Raw genomic sequence first — 13,345 nt, 5'->3', positions numbered from 1 at the left:
AGGGGCCTTTCACGGGTGCTGAGCTCCACAGGCAGCTCGCTGCCTCCCAGCCTGCCCTCCACCCCTACACAGAGCATCATGGGGCTTCCCTGCCCCACCTGGTTCTTCTGCAGCTCTGCTGCTTCTCTGTTACTGAAACATTCCTTGCTTTTCACTCCCAAGTCTCCTTTTACTTCTGTCTCACCTTTATTCCTTATGGGGCCTCTGTTTCTGACTTTGTAAGACTGGCATTCTGCTTTAAAACACAGTTGTACCTGAAAAACTCCCTACTGTTTTGCATCTTACTGCTTCTTGCTGCTTTGCTGCTGTTTCGGTGCCTCCAACATAGTCAGCCTTTCTGTTGCCTTTCCCATGGCTTCCCTTTGCCTCACTGCAGGCTGATTCCTTCTGCTGCATCTTTTCTGCAACTGTTCTACGCGCTGTTGCTTTCTAAAGTCACAGGCAGTGGGCTAGATTGTATTCTGCTGTCGGTTGACTTGAGCATCCTGAAAGTCAAAAACCAGCACCCTTTTATAGTGACATAAAAAGGGGCCTATATGCAAGCTTGTGTTTTCCAAAGAGCAAAACTCTTGGAAACAGCCGTGTGGAAATCCTCCTTATTATGTGGACGCACAAAATAAATCTCACGTCAGCCAGTTCTGTGAATGTTAGTCCTGGCTAAGCTTTCCACAGTAAAGGAGGATTCTCCTAAGCTTGGTTGAAATGCTTTACTTATGAGTGGCTGCTCTGCTGTTCGTGGAAGGAAGTAGGTTCTCCCAGGAAAGCCACAGAGATGAAAGAAATCATTAAATACCTGCAGTGCTATTCATCTCTCTAAAAGTGCGTATCCATAGGGTAGACATCAACTTTGAGCTAATCACCTCGTGCTCCATTTAGCACTTAACCTCTAATTCAAAACCCCTGTCTAAAAACCGTAATTGAAAAAGAAAGAATAAAAAAAGGATGTGTATTATTTATTTATAATATTCCAGATAGTTGCAGTTAGACCTATTTACAAAATCTGTGGACAAAGAGTTGTAAAGCAACCATGCTTAATCTGCTGCCATCAAGATGAAGTCTAAGTTCTCCCTACACTCCCTACACTCAACTTACTTGCAGTAAATAGTAACAGTCAACAGTAAATTCTCTTCTGACTCAGCTCACTGAGGATGGTGTCCTTCCATCTGCCCGTTGTCACTATTTGCAGTCTGTAAAATGAATGTCCTTCCCAATGTGACGTAGTAGCTTTGTACAGTTCATGTCTCTCTTGGAGTTCCAGGTGGAGTCCCTCTCAAAATGTAGTTACTTCTGATTTGTTATGGAGATTTTTGGAAATTAAAGGACTGGTTTAGACAGTTTTACTCCTTTGAACATTTCCTGTGTTTAGTTTATTAATAACTTGTTTATTCTGTTGGGGTGAAATTTCCCTCATTCCTTCCTGTATGTGTGTATATTCAGTGTGACCTGCCTCTGTCCAGTGAACTTGGCAAACATTTTATATGTACTTCTGTGTGGGTTTAATGTGGGTAAATCATTACCAGCTCCTAACTGAGACCAAACATGACAGTAATTACTTATTTTACATGATAATGAATTTAGCATGCCTAATCTCCAAAAGCCTAGGAGAGAGATTGTCATTGTTTGACTTTTACCCATGCATCTGCTAGTGCAGGGAAGGTTTGGGAAGATTATCTGGGTGATCTTAATCAACGGGATTCTTGTACTTTCTGCCATCTCTAACGCAGAAGAATTGTTCTTTGTGAAGTCTGTTGAATATGCTAGTGATGTGCAAAGAGCCACTCCTGTTATGATCTGGGCAAACTTTGAATGTATTAATGTATGACTTTGCCTTAATAGTGTCATTCTTTGAGTGAGTGTGATTGGTACGCAGAATTGCAGTTTGGTGGTTAATGAATGGGATTCTAATGTACTTTTTTTTATTTGTTCGTAGCTGGAGGTTTACATTTTACATCACTTCTTTCTTCACTGGACTTGCTGTCCTGTACGATGTGAGTATCCAAGGAGTGCTGCTTGCTGTTCTACCTAGCCAGTGCCTGCAAGAATGGCAGGGTTTGTTGTCAAACATGTCCTTTCAGACCTTCTTATAGAGGTTTTCCCACCACATCAGTCTGTGTCCTCTGCACAGCACACTTATGAGACCACAAACATATTAATATATTGGACCATGCTTATTTTAAAAACTCAAACTCAGACCCAAGAGGTTTCATCTTCTGGCAGAGCAGAAGACAATGGGGATTGTGTAAAAATACATTTCTGTGGGGTAGGAGATGGAACACATGGAGGCTGCAGGGCCTCTTTGTGTGTTGTATCCAATACCTGTTTAAGGCAAAAAACTCAGGCTTCCTTTGGAGCATGGACTGCAGTTTAATAATTTTCTTTATTAATTTTCTTTTCCTTACCCAAGGTGGATTGGTTCAGGCTCATGGCTCTGCCTTTTCCCTGATTTGTTAAATAATGAGTTCTCTTGATACGAATTGAACTGCCTCAACGGGCAGAGGAGGTAATAGAAGCCGTGTGTATGCTTTAAGCACTGAGCTGTCTTCACTAAGCTGGGACTAGGGGCACTGGTCATCCTCTGGCTGTGTTTTAAAGGTTACCCTGGCTTTTTTGCTGAATCCAATTCCCTAGGTGAGCTTTGCAAAAGTCTTCCACACTGGCACCTCCTGAGGGGTTAAGTAATGGAAAACCTGCAGATCCCAAGACAGCAGGCACAAACTATGCTTGTCACTTCTCATTATTGTAACAAGTGGAGAACTTTTGAACTTACACTGACTTTCAAGTCAGAATTTAAGGTACTCTAGGAGTATGAGTATTACAGGATGAGCTAGCAGAGGAGTGAAGGTATCTAAATCCCAACTGCAGTGTTTTGTGGACCTGTACATCAAAATAGAAGGCTATTCTTTGAGGCTGGCTATGAAAGTTTGATAAGGATGGCCTGCTTAGCATAGTACAAGAGTCCTGTGACAACAGAACAGGCAAAATCCTGTTCTTCTGCATGTTATCTGGCCATCCTTGGAATGAAAGATCATCTTCACTTTTTGTGAAAGTCTTTTCTTTATTCGGTTCACATCTTGCAATTTTCACAAAAAAAGGAGGTATCTATCCTATGAAGAGCATCTCTAGATCCCATAGCAAATAGCATGTTATTCTGTTATCTAAAATTGTACAAAAATGACTACGTTAAAAAGAAGGACAAAGAATTAATGTGACAGGGCTTATTTGCATGTGACATTTCCTGACTTTGCATGTTTACTTTGTAATTTGAGTAGTATTTTAATATGCATTTGTTTTTGTGAAACACCCTTCTTTAGGAAAAAAGCAAGTGTTTAAATTCTGTATTAGTAGCTTTAGGCTTATGGCAAAAACCTCTGCCCCATGAGTCAGTGAAACAGCAGGTAGCAATAGAAAGTTATCTCACAGTAGGCCACCAGAAAACAGCTTTATTTGCTGGGAGTAGAGTAATGATGAAATGCAGGGATCTGGGGTTCCTTTCTAGTTTAGGTAACATGGTGTGCTATAGTTGTTTCAGAGTTTTTTGCTTTGTCCTCTCTGATTCTATATCACACGTCTCTCCTGGTTCTGTACCTCTATATTTGCTGTAAATCCTACTCCCAGCCCCAAACCCTGCCAACAGAAGGCTGTGTCTACTCCTAATTAGCACTGCTCATAAATAAACACTGCTTCCTGCTTCCCTTCCAGATTGCTCATGCACCAGCAGGTGCTCAATGAAAGAAGAAGAAATGTTGCCTTCTTGCTTTTAGCTCTGATATCTGGAGCCTTGTAGAACTGTTACAGAAAATCACCCTTGCAGACGTGGCATATAGTATGTTCCATCACTGTATGCGTAGGACGTGCTTGCTCTGATCAAATCTGGGCACAGCAAAGGGTCAGAGCATGTTCCATGCAGGACGAACTTTTGGGGACTTCAGTTGCCATGTTTCTATGAAAGTTTCTAAGCTGCCAAGTTCTAAACTACCAATTTTCTGTGAAGTGTAAACAAAATAGGATCTTTTCAGAGGTTCATTACTTAACAGGCTGCAGCATGATCCTCACCATTAGAGGACAAACCATGTTCCTGACACACAAGTTTTCAGCTGCCTTACCATGCTTAAGTGTTGTTGTCCAAACCACAGAGATTCTTAATGAAATAGTTGTAAGAATATTTTAATATATTCAAAACATAACCACCACCACCCAAACTTGTAGAAGGCTGCAGCAAGTTGGTAGAACTCTTCCATGAGCTATTTTATTTAGAAATGGGCTAAACAGCATGTGAAATTTCAGTGCAGTAGCCACAAATTGACAATGTCACAAGCAACTGCAAGTTCTTGCAGTGGAAATCTCTTGGCAACTGAATTCCAGACACTGCGACCAGCTCTGCTTGCAATAAAGCACAACAAAGTCTGTAGTAGTAACAAACAAAAGGAGTTAGACAGTTGGTAAGAGAATTCCTCTCACATTCGTGTTGCATTTTCTTTCCAGAAGCCTTGGCTTTGGGACCACAGAGAGTGCTGGACAGGATATCCACAACAGGTGAGTCATACAAGAGGGAAAATTGCTGTTATAAATCATGCATTGTCTTTCAATATCTTTGGAAAATCAGGTTATATTAGTGACAAAAGAGGGCACTGAATTAAATTCAGACTCGAGAGCCCTAAGAATTTAAAGCCAGACCCTTGTCAAGGGAGAATGTCTTTGTATCTGGTGTAATCCAAGCCCAATAGAGGATGAGTCAGGAAAGCAGGAGGAGACTGCAGAAGTAAAGGGAAAGTGAGAGTTCTGACCAGGTGAGCCAAGAAACTGAAAAATGGGAATGCTCCAAGGTTGTTTAGTTTGTAGAAGAGACTGAGGCCAGAGAAGAACATGTTGCCTGAGGGGAAGTGAAGACTTCAGTGGAGAGTATGTAGAGCAGAGGACATGCTCTGAATGGTATGCTGTGTACTTTCAGCTTTACTGAAGAATCATGTCCACGGTGCTCCCCAAGGAGTTTCTCAGTGGAACTGGCAGTATAGCCAGTAGCAATACAGCATCATTCCCATTAAGTTTAGAGAATGCTGTCTTACATTGTAAAACTGTATATTCTGAGTTTTTTCACAACAGTACTACGAGAAGCTGTCCAGTGGGTTGGAAAGCCTACATCTCTTATCAGCCCAGCCCAGAATAACCTCAATGAAAACTGCCAGCTAGGCAGAAAATTTTATCCTTGTTCCTCAACACAAGGAGCAAAGATAGCCCAGACCAGAATTACCTCAATGAAGATTGCTGGCTAGGCAGAAAATTTGCTCCTTGTTCCTCAACACAAAGAGCAAAGATAGCCCAGACCAGAATTACCTCAATGAAAGTTGCCAGCTAGGCACAAAATTTGCTCTTTGTTCCTCAAGCCAAGGAGCAAAGATAGCCCAGACCAGAATTACCTCAATGAAAGTTGCCAGCTAGGCACAAAATTTGCTCTTTGTTCCTCAACACAAGGAGCAAAGGTAGCAATGAAAAGCCAGGTACTTTTTTGACCAGCTGCCTTCCTTGTTATGCCTACTCCCATAGCTTGAGAAGTTGGAAGAGTTAGAAAGGAGCTTCACCCACTGAGCACAGGAGCTATTGCCTGCTTTGCCTTTCCCCTTATGTTTTTATGTGCTCTGAATTCTCTAGAGAAGATGACTATTGCCTGTTCTGTAGCAGGAGCCTTCCTATATCCCACTGCTGTGGATGTCAGAGCAGACATAGTAAAGAGAGCTAAATTTTATTAAAGTGAAAAATCTGATTCCAACTTTGGAAGAGGTTCCTCTATCCTATGAGAGCAGCTGGTAAGTGTTTCTAGCAGGATAGTAATCTGTATTATCATGCAGGAAGCTACCATGCACAGGATTTTACAGTACTAGAATTTCCTGGGTAGGAAATAAAATCTTTCATTAACTGAAGAGGAGGCTGAAGGAAACTTGATCCCAGTACCAAGACAAAGTGAAGACTGCCTATGTTCCAGGACTTTTTGGTCTGGCAGTCAAAGTTAGAGCAAGACCTCATGACGGTATATTGAGGTTGCAGACCCATAAAGGGAAATGTAATGCACAATTTTAACAGTGTGAGCCACAGGAAACGTAATGGAACCAGTGAGTGATGAATAAGGTAGTATCTTTCAAGCCAAGTCTCCAAATAATCCACTGTCACTCAAAGGCAGAAATTTTAGGGGCAAATCTGGAGTTCAGTGTGAAAGCCAAACCATACAAACAGGTGGTGCTTGAATAGGAATGTAAGACTAAAAGGATCACTTGGGTCCTTGCCTCCCATTCTGTACATTTGGAGTCCATGTCTTTTCAAAAACAATCCAAGTCATCATAACAGCACACCGGGGTGGGTTGACCCTGGCTGGCCACCAGGTGCCCACCAACCCGCTCTGTCTCCCCTCTCCTCAACTGGACAGGGGAGAGAAAATACAACGAAAGGCTTGTGGGTCGAGATAAGGACAGGAAGATCACTTACCCATTACCATCACGGACAAACCAGGTTTGTCTTGGGGAAATTAATTTAATTTATTGCCAATCAAATCAGAGTAGGATTGTGAGAAATAAGAACAAATCTAAAAACACCTTTCCCCCACCCCTCCCTTTTTCCTGGGCTCAGCTTCACTCCTGACTTCTCTACTTCTCGCCCAGAGCCACACAGGGGGACAGGGAACAGGGGTTGCGGTCAGTTCATCACACATTGTCTTTGCCAGTCCATCTTCCTTACACTCTTCCCTGCTCCAGCGTGGGGTCCCACCCACAGGAGACAGTCCTCCATGAACTTCTCCACCATGGGTCCTTCCCATAGGGAACAGTCCTTCAGGAAGCTCTGGCATGGGTCCCCCCATGGGGCCATGGGTCCTGCTAGGAGCCTGCTCCAGTGTGGGCTCTCCATGGGGTCACAGCCTTCTTCGGACACATCAACCTGCTCAGGTCCTCCACAGGCTGCAGGGGAATCTGCTCCAGCACCTGGAGCACCTCGTCCTCCTCCTTCTTCACTGACCTGGGAGTCTACAGAGTTGTTTCTCTCACATATTCTCACTCCTGTCTACCAGCTGCTGGTGTGGAGCGGTTTTTACCCCTTCTTAAATATGTTATCACAGAGGTGCTACCACCGTCGCTGATGGGCTCAGCTTTGGCCAGCGGCAGGTCCGTCTTGGAGCTGTCTGGAACTGGCTCTGTCAGGCATGGGGCAGCTTCTGGCATCTTCTCACAGAAGCCACCCCTGCAGCACCGCTCCTCCACCCCCCTACCAAAACCTTGCCACATAAACCCCATACACACACTTTTCAACATCTGTAACAAACAGAAAAGACCAAAACCAGACCCAGTCATGTCCCACTGGCAAAGAGCAAGAAAGGTCAAGGACAAACCTGTGTATTGGCAGTAACAAAGAATGTATTAAATACAATTTCTACTAAACAGACCATGTCCTGTGCTAAAGACAGTGACAAAAGAAATGCCAGTTTTCCCAGATAATCTGATCTTTGGGAAAAAAAAAATCCCTTCTGATCCAGAGCTCCTGTTTGGATAACCTGCAGAGTGTGAACAGCATGTACCAGCCTGGGAGATGTTACTATCTCCCCTGGTAGCACCAGTGCATCCAGCTGTGCTTCCTCTTGTGGCCAATCACTGGTGCCACAAAGGAAAACAAACTAAAATCTATGAAGGCCATAAATCAACACTTTGGGTAGAGAAAGCCCAAATAAATTGGTATTTGGGAGCACCATACTCCATGATTCTTTGGAAACGCTAGTTGCAAAGCCCCTTTAGTCATAGGAATTTTTTTTTATTGACTAGGTTCAGGTTTAAGGAGGCCATATAGTGCCACAGCAGTGAAAAATTACTTGTTAAATAGCATATATCTTGCTAAGGGGGTCTAAGCTTTTAGTTTTCCAGCTGTAAAACCCCAGAAAAATTACCCAGAAGAATGCAAATTACCGTTCACACTGAGATTGCACTTTCCCCCATTAGTTTGATTCAACTGAAAAATCTGTGAGGGGTACAATGTGTCTGAAGCATCTCCTTGAATCCTAAAAAGGGTATGATTTATTCAGCTACTACTTAGCTATTTCACCATAATGGAATGGTTTACATAGCTTTTAAAACTCTATACTGACTGCTCAGGAATCTGCACAGTGCTGAAGAAATGCTGAAAATATTCTGGATCTTCCGGGTGATTCCCTAAATGTTCCACATGGTGCATCAAAGTGGAATTTCCCCTGCTATTTGCATTTGCTTCAGCACAGATGAGATTTAATAAGTAACCATGTAGTTCAATTGAAGTATTTCCTCCTGAAGCTCCAAGAACCAGTTTTGTTGGTTTGGTTGTCTGGTATTCTTTTGCCTAGGAAGCAGTCTTCACTTCCAGCCCTTGCTCTACTTTACCTGATGGGTATTTCACTGTCTCTCCCCCTCTCACAGCCTCTCCAACCCTCCCTGTTCTGGTACTACCTGCTGGAGCTCTCCTTCTACTGGTCACTGGTCTTCACCCTGCCTTTTGATGTGAAGAGGAAGGTGAGTGGCAGCCTCAAAGAAGAATCAAGCACAAACAGGACCCAAGCTGATCGCTCAGGAGAGTGATCTCCGAGAGCACATGTGTAGTGCTAGTCTGAGGTTTTGGGGGATTCTGCCCTTGCTCATTCCCAGGAATTTCCATCCCCAGCCACTGGCTTCCCTCTCCTCTGGGAAGTGGAGAACACAAACCTAACAGAAAGGTGCAAACTACTGCAGAGTTCTCAATCCAAACTTCAAAATTGCTCTTCTGGGACTCTTCTAAGCTGCACTGAACATAGAGACAGGAAAAGAGATGATTCTCTGCCAGTTAAGCTGCATGTGTTCCTAGGTGCCAGTGCCCCGATAGACAGGGTGCTGCGTGATTACATAGGCATACATGTGCATTGAGGCTCCAAATACACACTTACAAGGAAAGGGTGGTTGTGAGTCTCCATCAGCGAGCCTGAGGGTATGAGATGATTGTGCAAACAGGTAGGCATGCACAGGGGCACAGAGCAGAGATGGATATGGGCACTGCTTTGTGACAGAAAGGAAGTGCTCTTTATGTTGAATTTGTCTCTACTGAATCATTGGCTTTTATTATTCTGTATTCTGATTTGCACCATCATCAGACCATTACTGGTGGACTGGAGGGAAAGAGTGTTCTTTGTTGTGAGATCGTCAGTTTCCAGTATAAACTCTTCATTCCAGCTTCTCTTGGTTGCCTGCATTTCTAGAATGTGTTTGGTAAAACAGTTATATGGCTAAGACCATATAGTGGGAGGTTTCTTAAGTCATTGGGTAGAGCGATTTCATTGCTACCTGCAGGAGGCATGCTTTAACCAGGGCAGAAGGTGCATTATGTTTTTATTCTCTGCTGTCCCCTTTCTCATCAGGATTTCAAGGAGCAGATAGTCCATCATGCTGCAACCATCTTCCTGATCAGTTTCTCCTACTGTGCCAATTACATCCGCATTGGGACACTGGTGATGGTGATTCACGATGCTTCTGATTGCTTCCTAGAGGTGAGCGCCACAACTTAAATGCTAGGCAAAGCCTAGTTAGCAGTGGTGCTCTTCAGCCAAAGGGTGTCTTTTGATCTAGCACAGTATGGGCCAAGCATTATGGTGTTTCACAGATAACTCAATACTGATGTCCTGACCCAGCCCAGGGTGCCCTGCAGGGACCCAGGAAGAGGCATGATTACCTGCATGCAGATTGTATTGTATCTGGCTCATTAGCCTCCTGGAGCATGTGCAGATGCACTGTCTTGGCCTGCTGTTTTATTGTTCTTTCTTCTTCCAGCCAACTAAGATATTCAATTACATGAAGTGGAAAAAAACTTGTGACAGCCTCTTTATGATCTTCTCAGCTGTTTTCCTCATCAGCCGCCTGGTCATTTTCCCCTACACGTAAGTCTGCTGCAGTCAAGGGAAATGGAAAAGCTGCTGTCTGAGACAGGATAATTCAGATGGGTGCTGAATCTTTTGCTGCAGCCTTTGCTTTTCAATCCTTGAGCATATGTCCCAGCCCTTTGCATAGGCTACAGTGCCACATGGCTGTTGCACCTGGCTTGGGGTAAACTAAGGTGGTCTGCCTTGGAATTCATAGAGTAGTTTTAAAGTCCTGAAGTATACTGCAGAGGAGAAGTCCTCGGCCTGTGGCTCTATCCTGCTTATTTCTGGTGGGGACCTGAGAGTTGGCTCACATGTGTTATATATAAGAAGGAGGTGACTGACCTTAAGCTTCCTCTATGACTAGAGCTTTCTGGGGCTTAATTACAGCCCTACTAACAACAAGCTTTCCCTCCACTGCAATTCCCTCTCTCTTGCAGAGTGCTCTATAACACCTACTATTACTCCATGGAGATATTCCAACCTTTCTTTGGATACTACTTCATGAATGGTCTCCTGATAATTCTGCAGCTGCTCCATGTCTTCTGGTCCTGCCTAATTATTCACATGGTCTACAAGTTCATCCTCCAGGGCACGGTATGGATCGGTTTTTATTCCCCTGTACATTACATGGGGAGGGAGGGTCCACCTAGGCCGCTTGGGCGGACAGGAGTTCATCTGGGATGGATTCCTTCTTGCCCTAGTGAAATTATACATGTACATTCCTAGCAGTGGGTTGAAAGGAAACTCACTATTATTAGGGAAAGTTGACCAAAAAAAGGTGAAGTTTTTATGAGTCACTACAATATTGGGTCCGCTTCTGATGCTTGTATTCAAGAAAAATATGGATTGGACTCCAGGGAAGATTTCCATGAACAAAGCCAATGACATCTGAGTAAGGATCCCAACACTTAGGCCAGTATGCTTTGCATTTGTAACAAAACTAAGATATCAAGGCAGGGAAAGTTGTCGTGATTGGTGAGGCCAGTGCAAAAGCACTTCTGTTATAGTACAGGATTTTTAATTACAATGTTACTGAGATCACAGAATCACAGAATGGCTGAGGTTGGAAGGTACCTCTGGAAGTCTTGTCCATATCCCCAGGCTCAAGCAAGGTCACCTAGAGTAGGTTGCCCAGGACCACATCCAGACAGCTTTGGAATATCTCCAAGGACGGAGACTCCACAACCTCTCTGGGCACCCTGTGCCAGTGTTTGGTCACCCTCGGTAAAAAAGTGTTTCCTGATGTTCAGGGGGAGCCTCCTGTGTTTCAGTTTGTGCCCATTGCCACTTGTCCTGTCACTGGGCACTACTGAGAAGAGCCTGGCTCTGTCTTCTTTACACCTTCCCTTCAGGTATTAATATACATTGATAACATCTCCCTGAGCCTTCCCTTCTCCAGGCTGAACAGTCCCAGCTCTCTCAGCCTTTCCTCCTATGTGAGGTGGTCCAGTCCTTTCATCATCTTTGCAGTCCTTCACTGGACTGTCTCCAGTATGTCCATGTCTCTCTTGTACTGAGAAGCCCAGAACTGGACACAGCACTCCAGGTGTGGCCTTACCAGTGCTGAGCAGAGGGGAAAGATCACCTCCCTCAACCTGCTCACAACAGTCCTCCTAATGCAGGCCTGGAAGGGCAAGGGCACATTGCTGGCTCAGCCCCCAGCATTTACTGGTGCCTAGGGTTGTTCCTCCACAGGTCCACGACTTCACACTTCTCCATGTTGAACTTCACAAGGTTCCTGTCAGCCCACAGCCTGTCAAGGTCCCTCTGGATGGCAGCACAATCCTCTGGCATATCAGCCACTCCTCCCAGTTTTGTGTCTTCAGCAAACTTGCTTAGGGTACACTCTGCCCCATCATCCAGATCATTAATCACAGAATCATAGAATGGTTTGGGTTGGAAGGGACATTAAAGATCATCTAGTTCCAACCCCCTTGCCATGGGCAGGGTCAGTTTCCACTGGACCAGGTTGCTCAAAGCCCCATCCAACCTGGACTTGGAACACTTCGAGGGATGGAGCATCCACAGCCTCTCTGGGCAACCTGTTCCAGTGCCTCACCACCCTCACAGTGAAGAACATCTTCCTTGCATCTAATCTAAATGTGCCCTTCTTCAGTTTAAAGCCATTATCTCTCGTCCTATCACTACATGACCTTACATAAAAAAGTCCCTCTCCAGCTTTCTTTTTTTTTTCTTGCTCTCCATTTGGACATTGAGCCATTGACTGCAACTCTTTGAGTGCGACCATCCAGCCAATTCCTTATCCACCCAGTGGCCCATCTGTCAAATTCATGTCTCTCCAATTTAGGGACGAGGATGTTGTGCAGGACAGTGTCAAATGCTTTGGACAAGTCCAGGTAGATGACATCCATTGCTCTTCCCTTATCCACCAATGCTGTAACCCCATCGTAGGTGGCCACCAAATTTGTCAGGCATTATTTGCCCTTAGTGAAGCCATGTTGGCTGTGACCAGTCACCTCCTTGTTTTCCATGTGCCTTAGCATAGTTTTCAGGAGGATCTGCTCCATGATCTTGCTGGACACAGAGGTGAGACTGACTGGCCTGTAGCTCCCCAGGTCTTCCTTTTTTCCCCTTTTTAAAAATGGGGGTTATGTTTCCCCTTTTCCAGTCAGTGGGAACTTCCCCAGACTGCCACAACTTCTCAAATATGATGGATAGTGGCTTAGCCACTTCACCTGCCAGTTCTCTCAGGACCCGCAGATGCATCTCATCAGGTCTCATGGATTTGTGCACCTTCAGGTTTCTTAAATGGACTTGAACCTGATCTTCTCCTACAGTGGATGGTTCTTCATTCTCCCAGTCCCTGCCCGGGAGACATGTTTTGTATGGATTGTCTTACAGTGCTGTAGATGTCTACAGAGTAGATATTTCTGTCTAAACTAGCTGTCTGGACTCTTCATAGCAGTAGTGGTAAACAGGCATGCCCAAAGCATAATCCATTCAAGATTGCACCCAGGTAGTGCTGTTCATCTCTATCAGTTGTAGAGCAACCCTAGATAAATGTCTGAGATGCAGCTGTATAAACAAAATCAAAGACATGACCTAACGGCATTAGATTGGCCACATGCCAAGGACACAGTCCAGGAGTAACAAGTCAGTGCCTTGTGGGAGTTGACCTTATCGCCCAGGGTGAATTGTTTTATTAGTATCCAACTGGGGAATTCTGTCTTACGGGAACTGAGAACAAGCATTAAAGGCTTGTCTTCATCCATATTGTCACCATTTTCTTTATCTGCCTTCCCTTAAGGTAGCACAGAGTAAATTTCTTGCAAATTAGGAAGCAGAAACTTCACAGGGCAGAAAATGAAGACGCAACTGAAGACACCCTTTTATTTTTTTCCTAATTCTAGTGTGGGCTGAATTACCATTGCAGTTATTACAGTGTAAAATGATGAGGTAATAAATAGCCTTATTAGAAATAAATGAACGATCAGG

At 44.3% G+C, this 13,345-nt stretch overlaps 1 protein-coding gene across 8 annotated transcripts in view; it reads left to right on the top strand.

Moving 5' to 3' along the window:
• The window catches only part of LOC142035818 (ceramide synthase 4-like), a 51,322-nt gene that overhangs the window by 34,564 nt on the left and 3,413 nt on the right, over positions 1-13,345 (top strand). For all 8 annotated transcript variants that reach the window (XM_075038365.1, XM_075038359.1, XM_075038358.1 and 5 more), the window contains 6 exons: positions 1,931-1,988; positions 4,483-4,533; positions 8,421-8,513; positions 9,389-9,517; positions 9,798-9,904; positions 10,327-10,483. In XM_075038365.1, the coding sequence (XP_074894466.1) occupies positions 1,931-1,988; positions 4,483-4,533; positions 8,421-8,513; positions 9,389-9,517; positions 9,798-9,904; positions 10,327-10,483 (595 nt within the window). The remainder of the gene's footprint in view (positions 1-1,930; positions 1,989-4,482; positions 4,534-8,420; positions 8,514-9,388; positions 9,518-9,797; positions 9,905-10,326; positions 10,484-13,345) is intronic.

The sequence above is a fragment of the Buteo buteo genome, chromosome 10, assembly GCF_964188355.1.
Source record: "Buteo buteo chromosome 10, bButBut1.hap1.1, whole genome shotgun sequence".
Classification (NCBI taxonomy): domain Eukaryota; kingdom Metazoa; phylum Chordata; class Aves; order Accipitriformes; family Accipitridae; genus Buteo; species Buteo buteo.
This window is presented reverse-complemented; position numbering and strand designations above follow the sequence as displayed.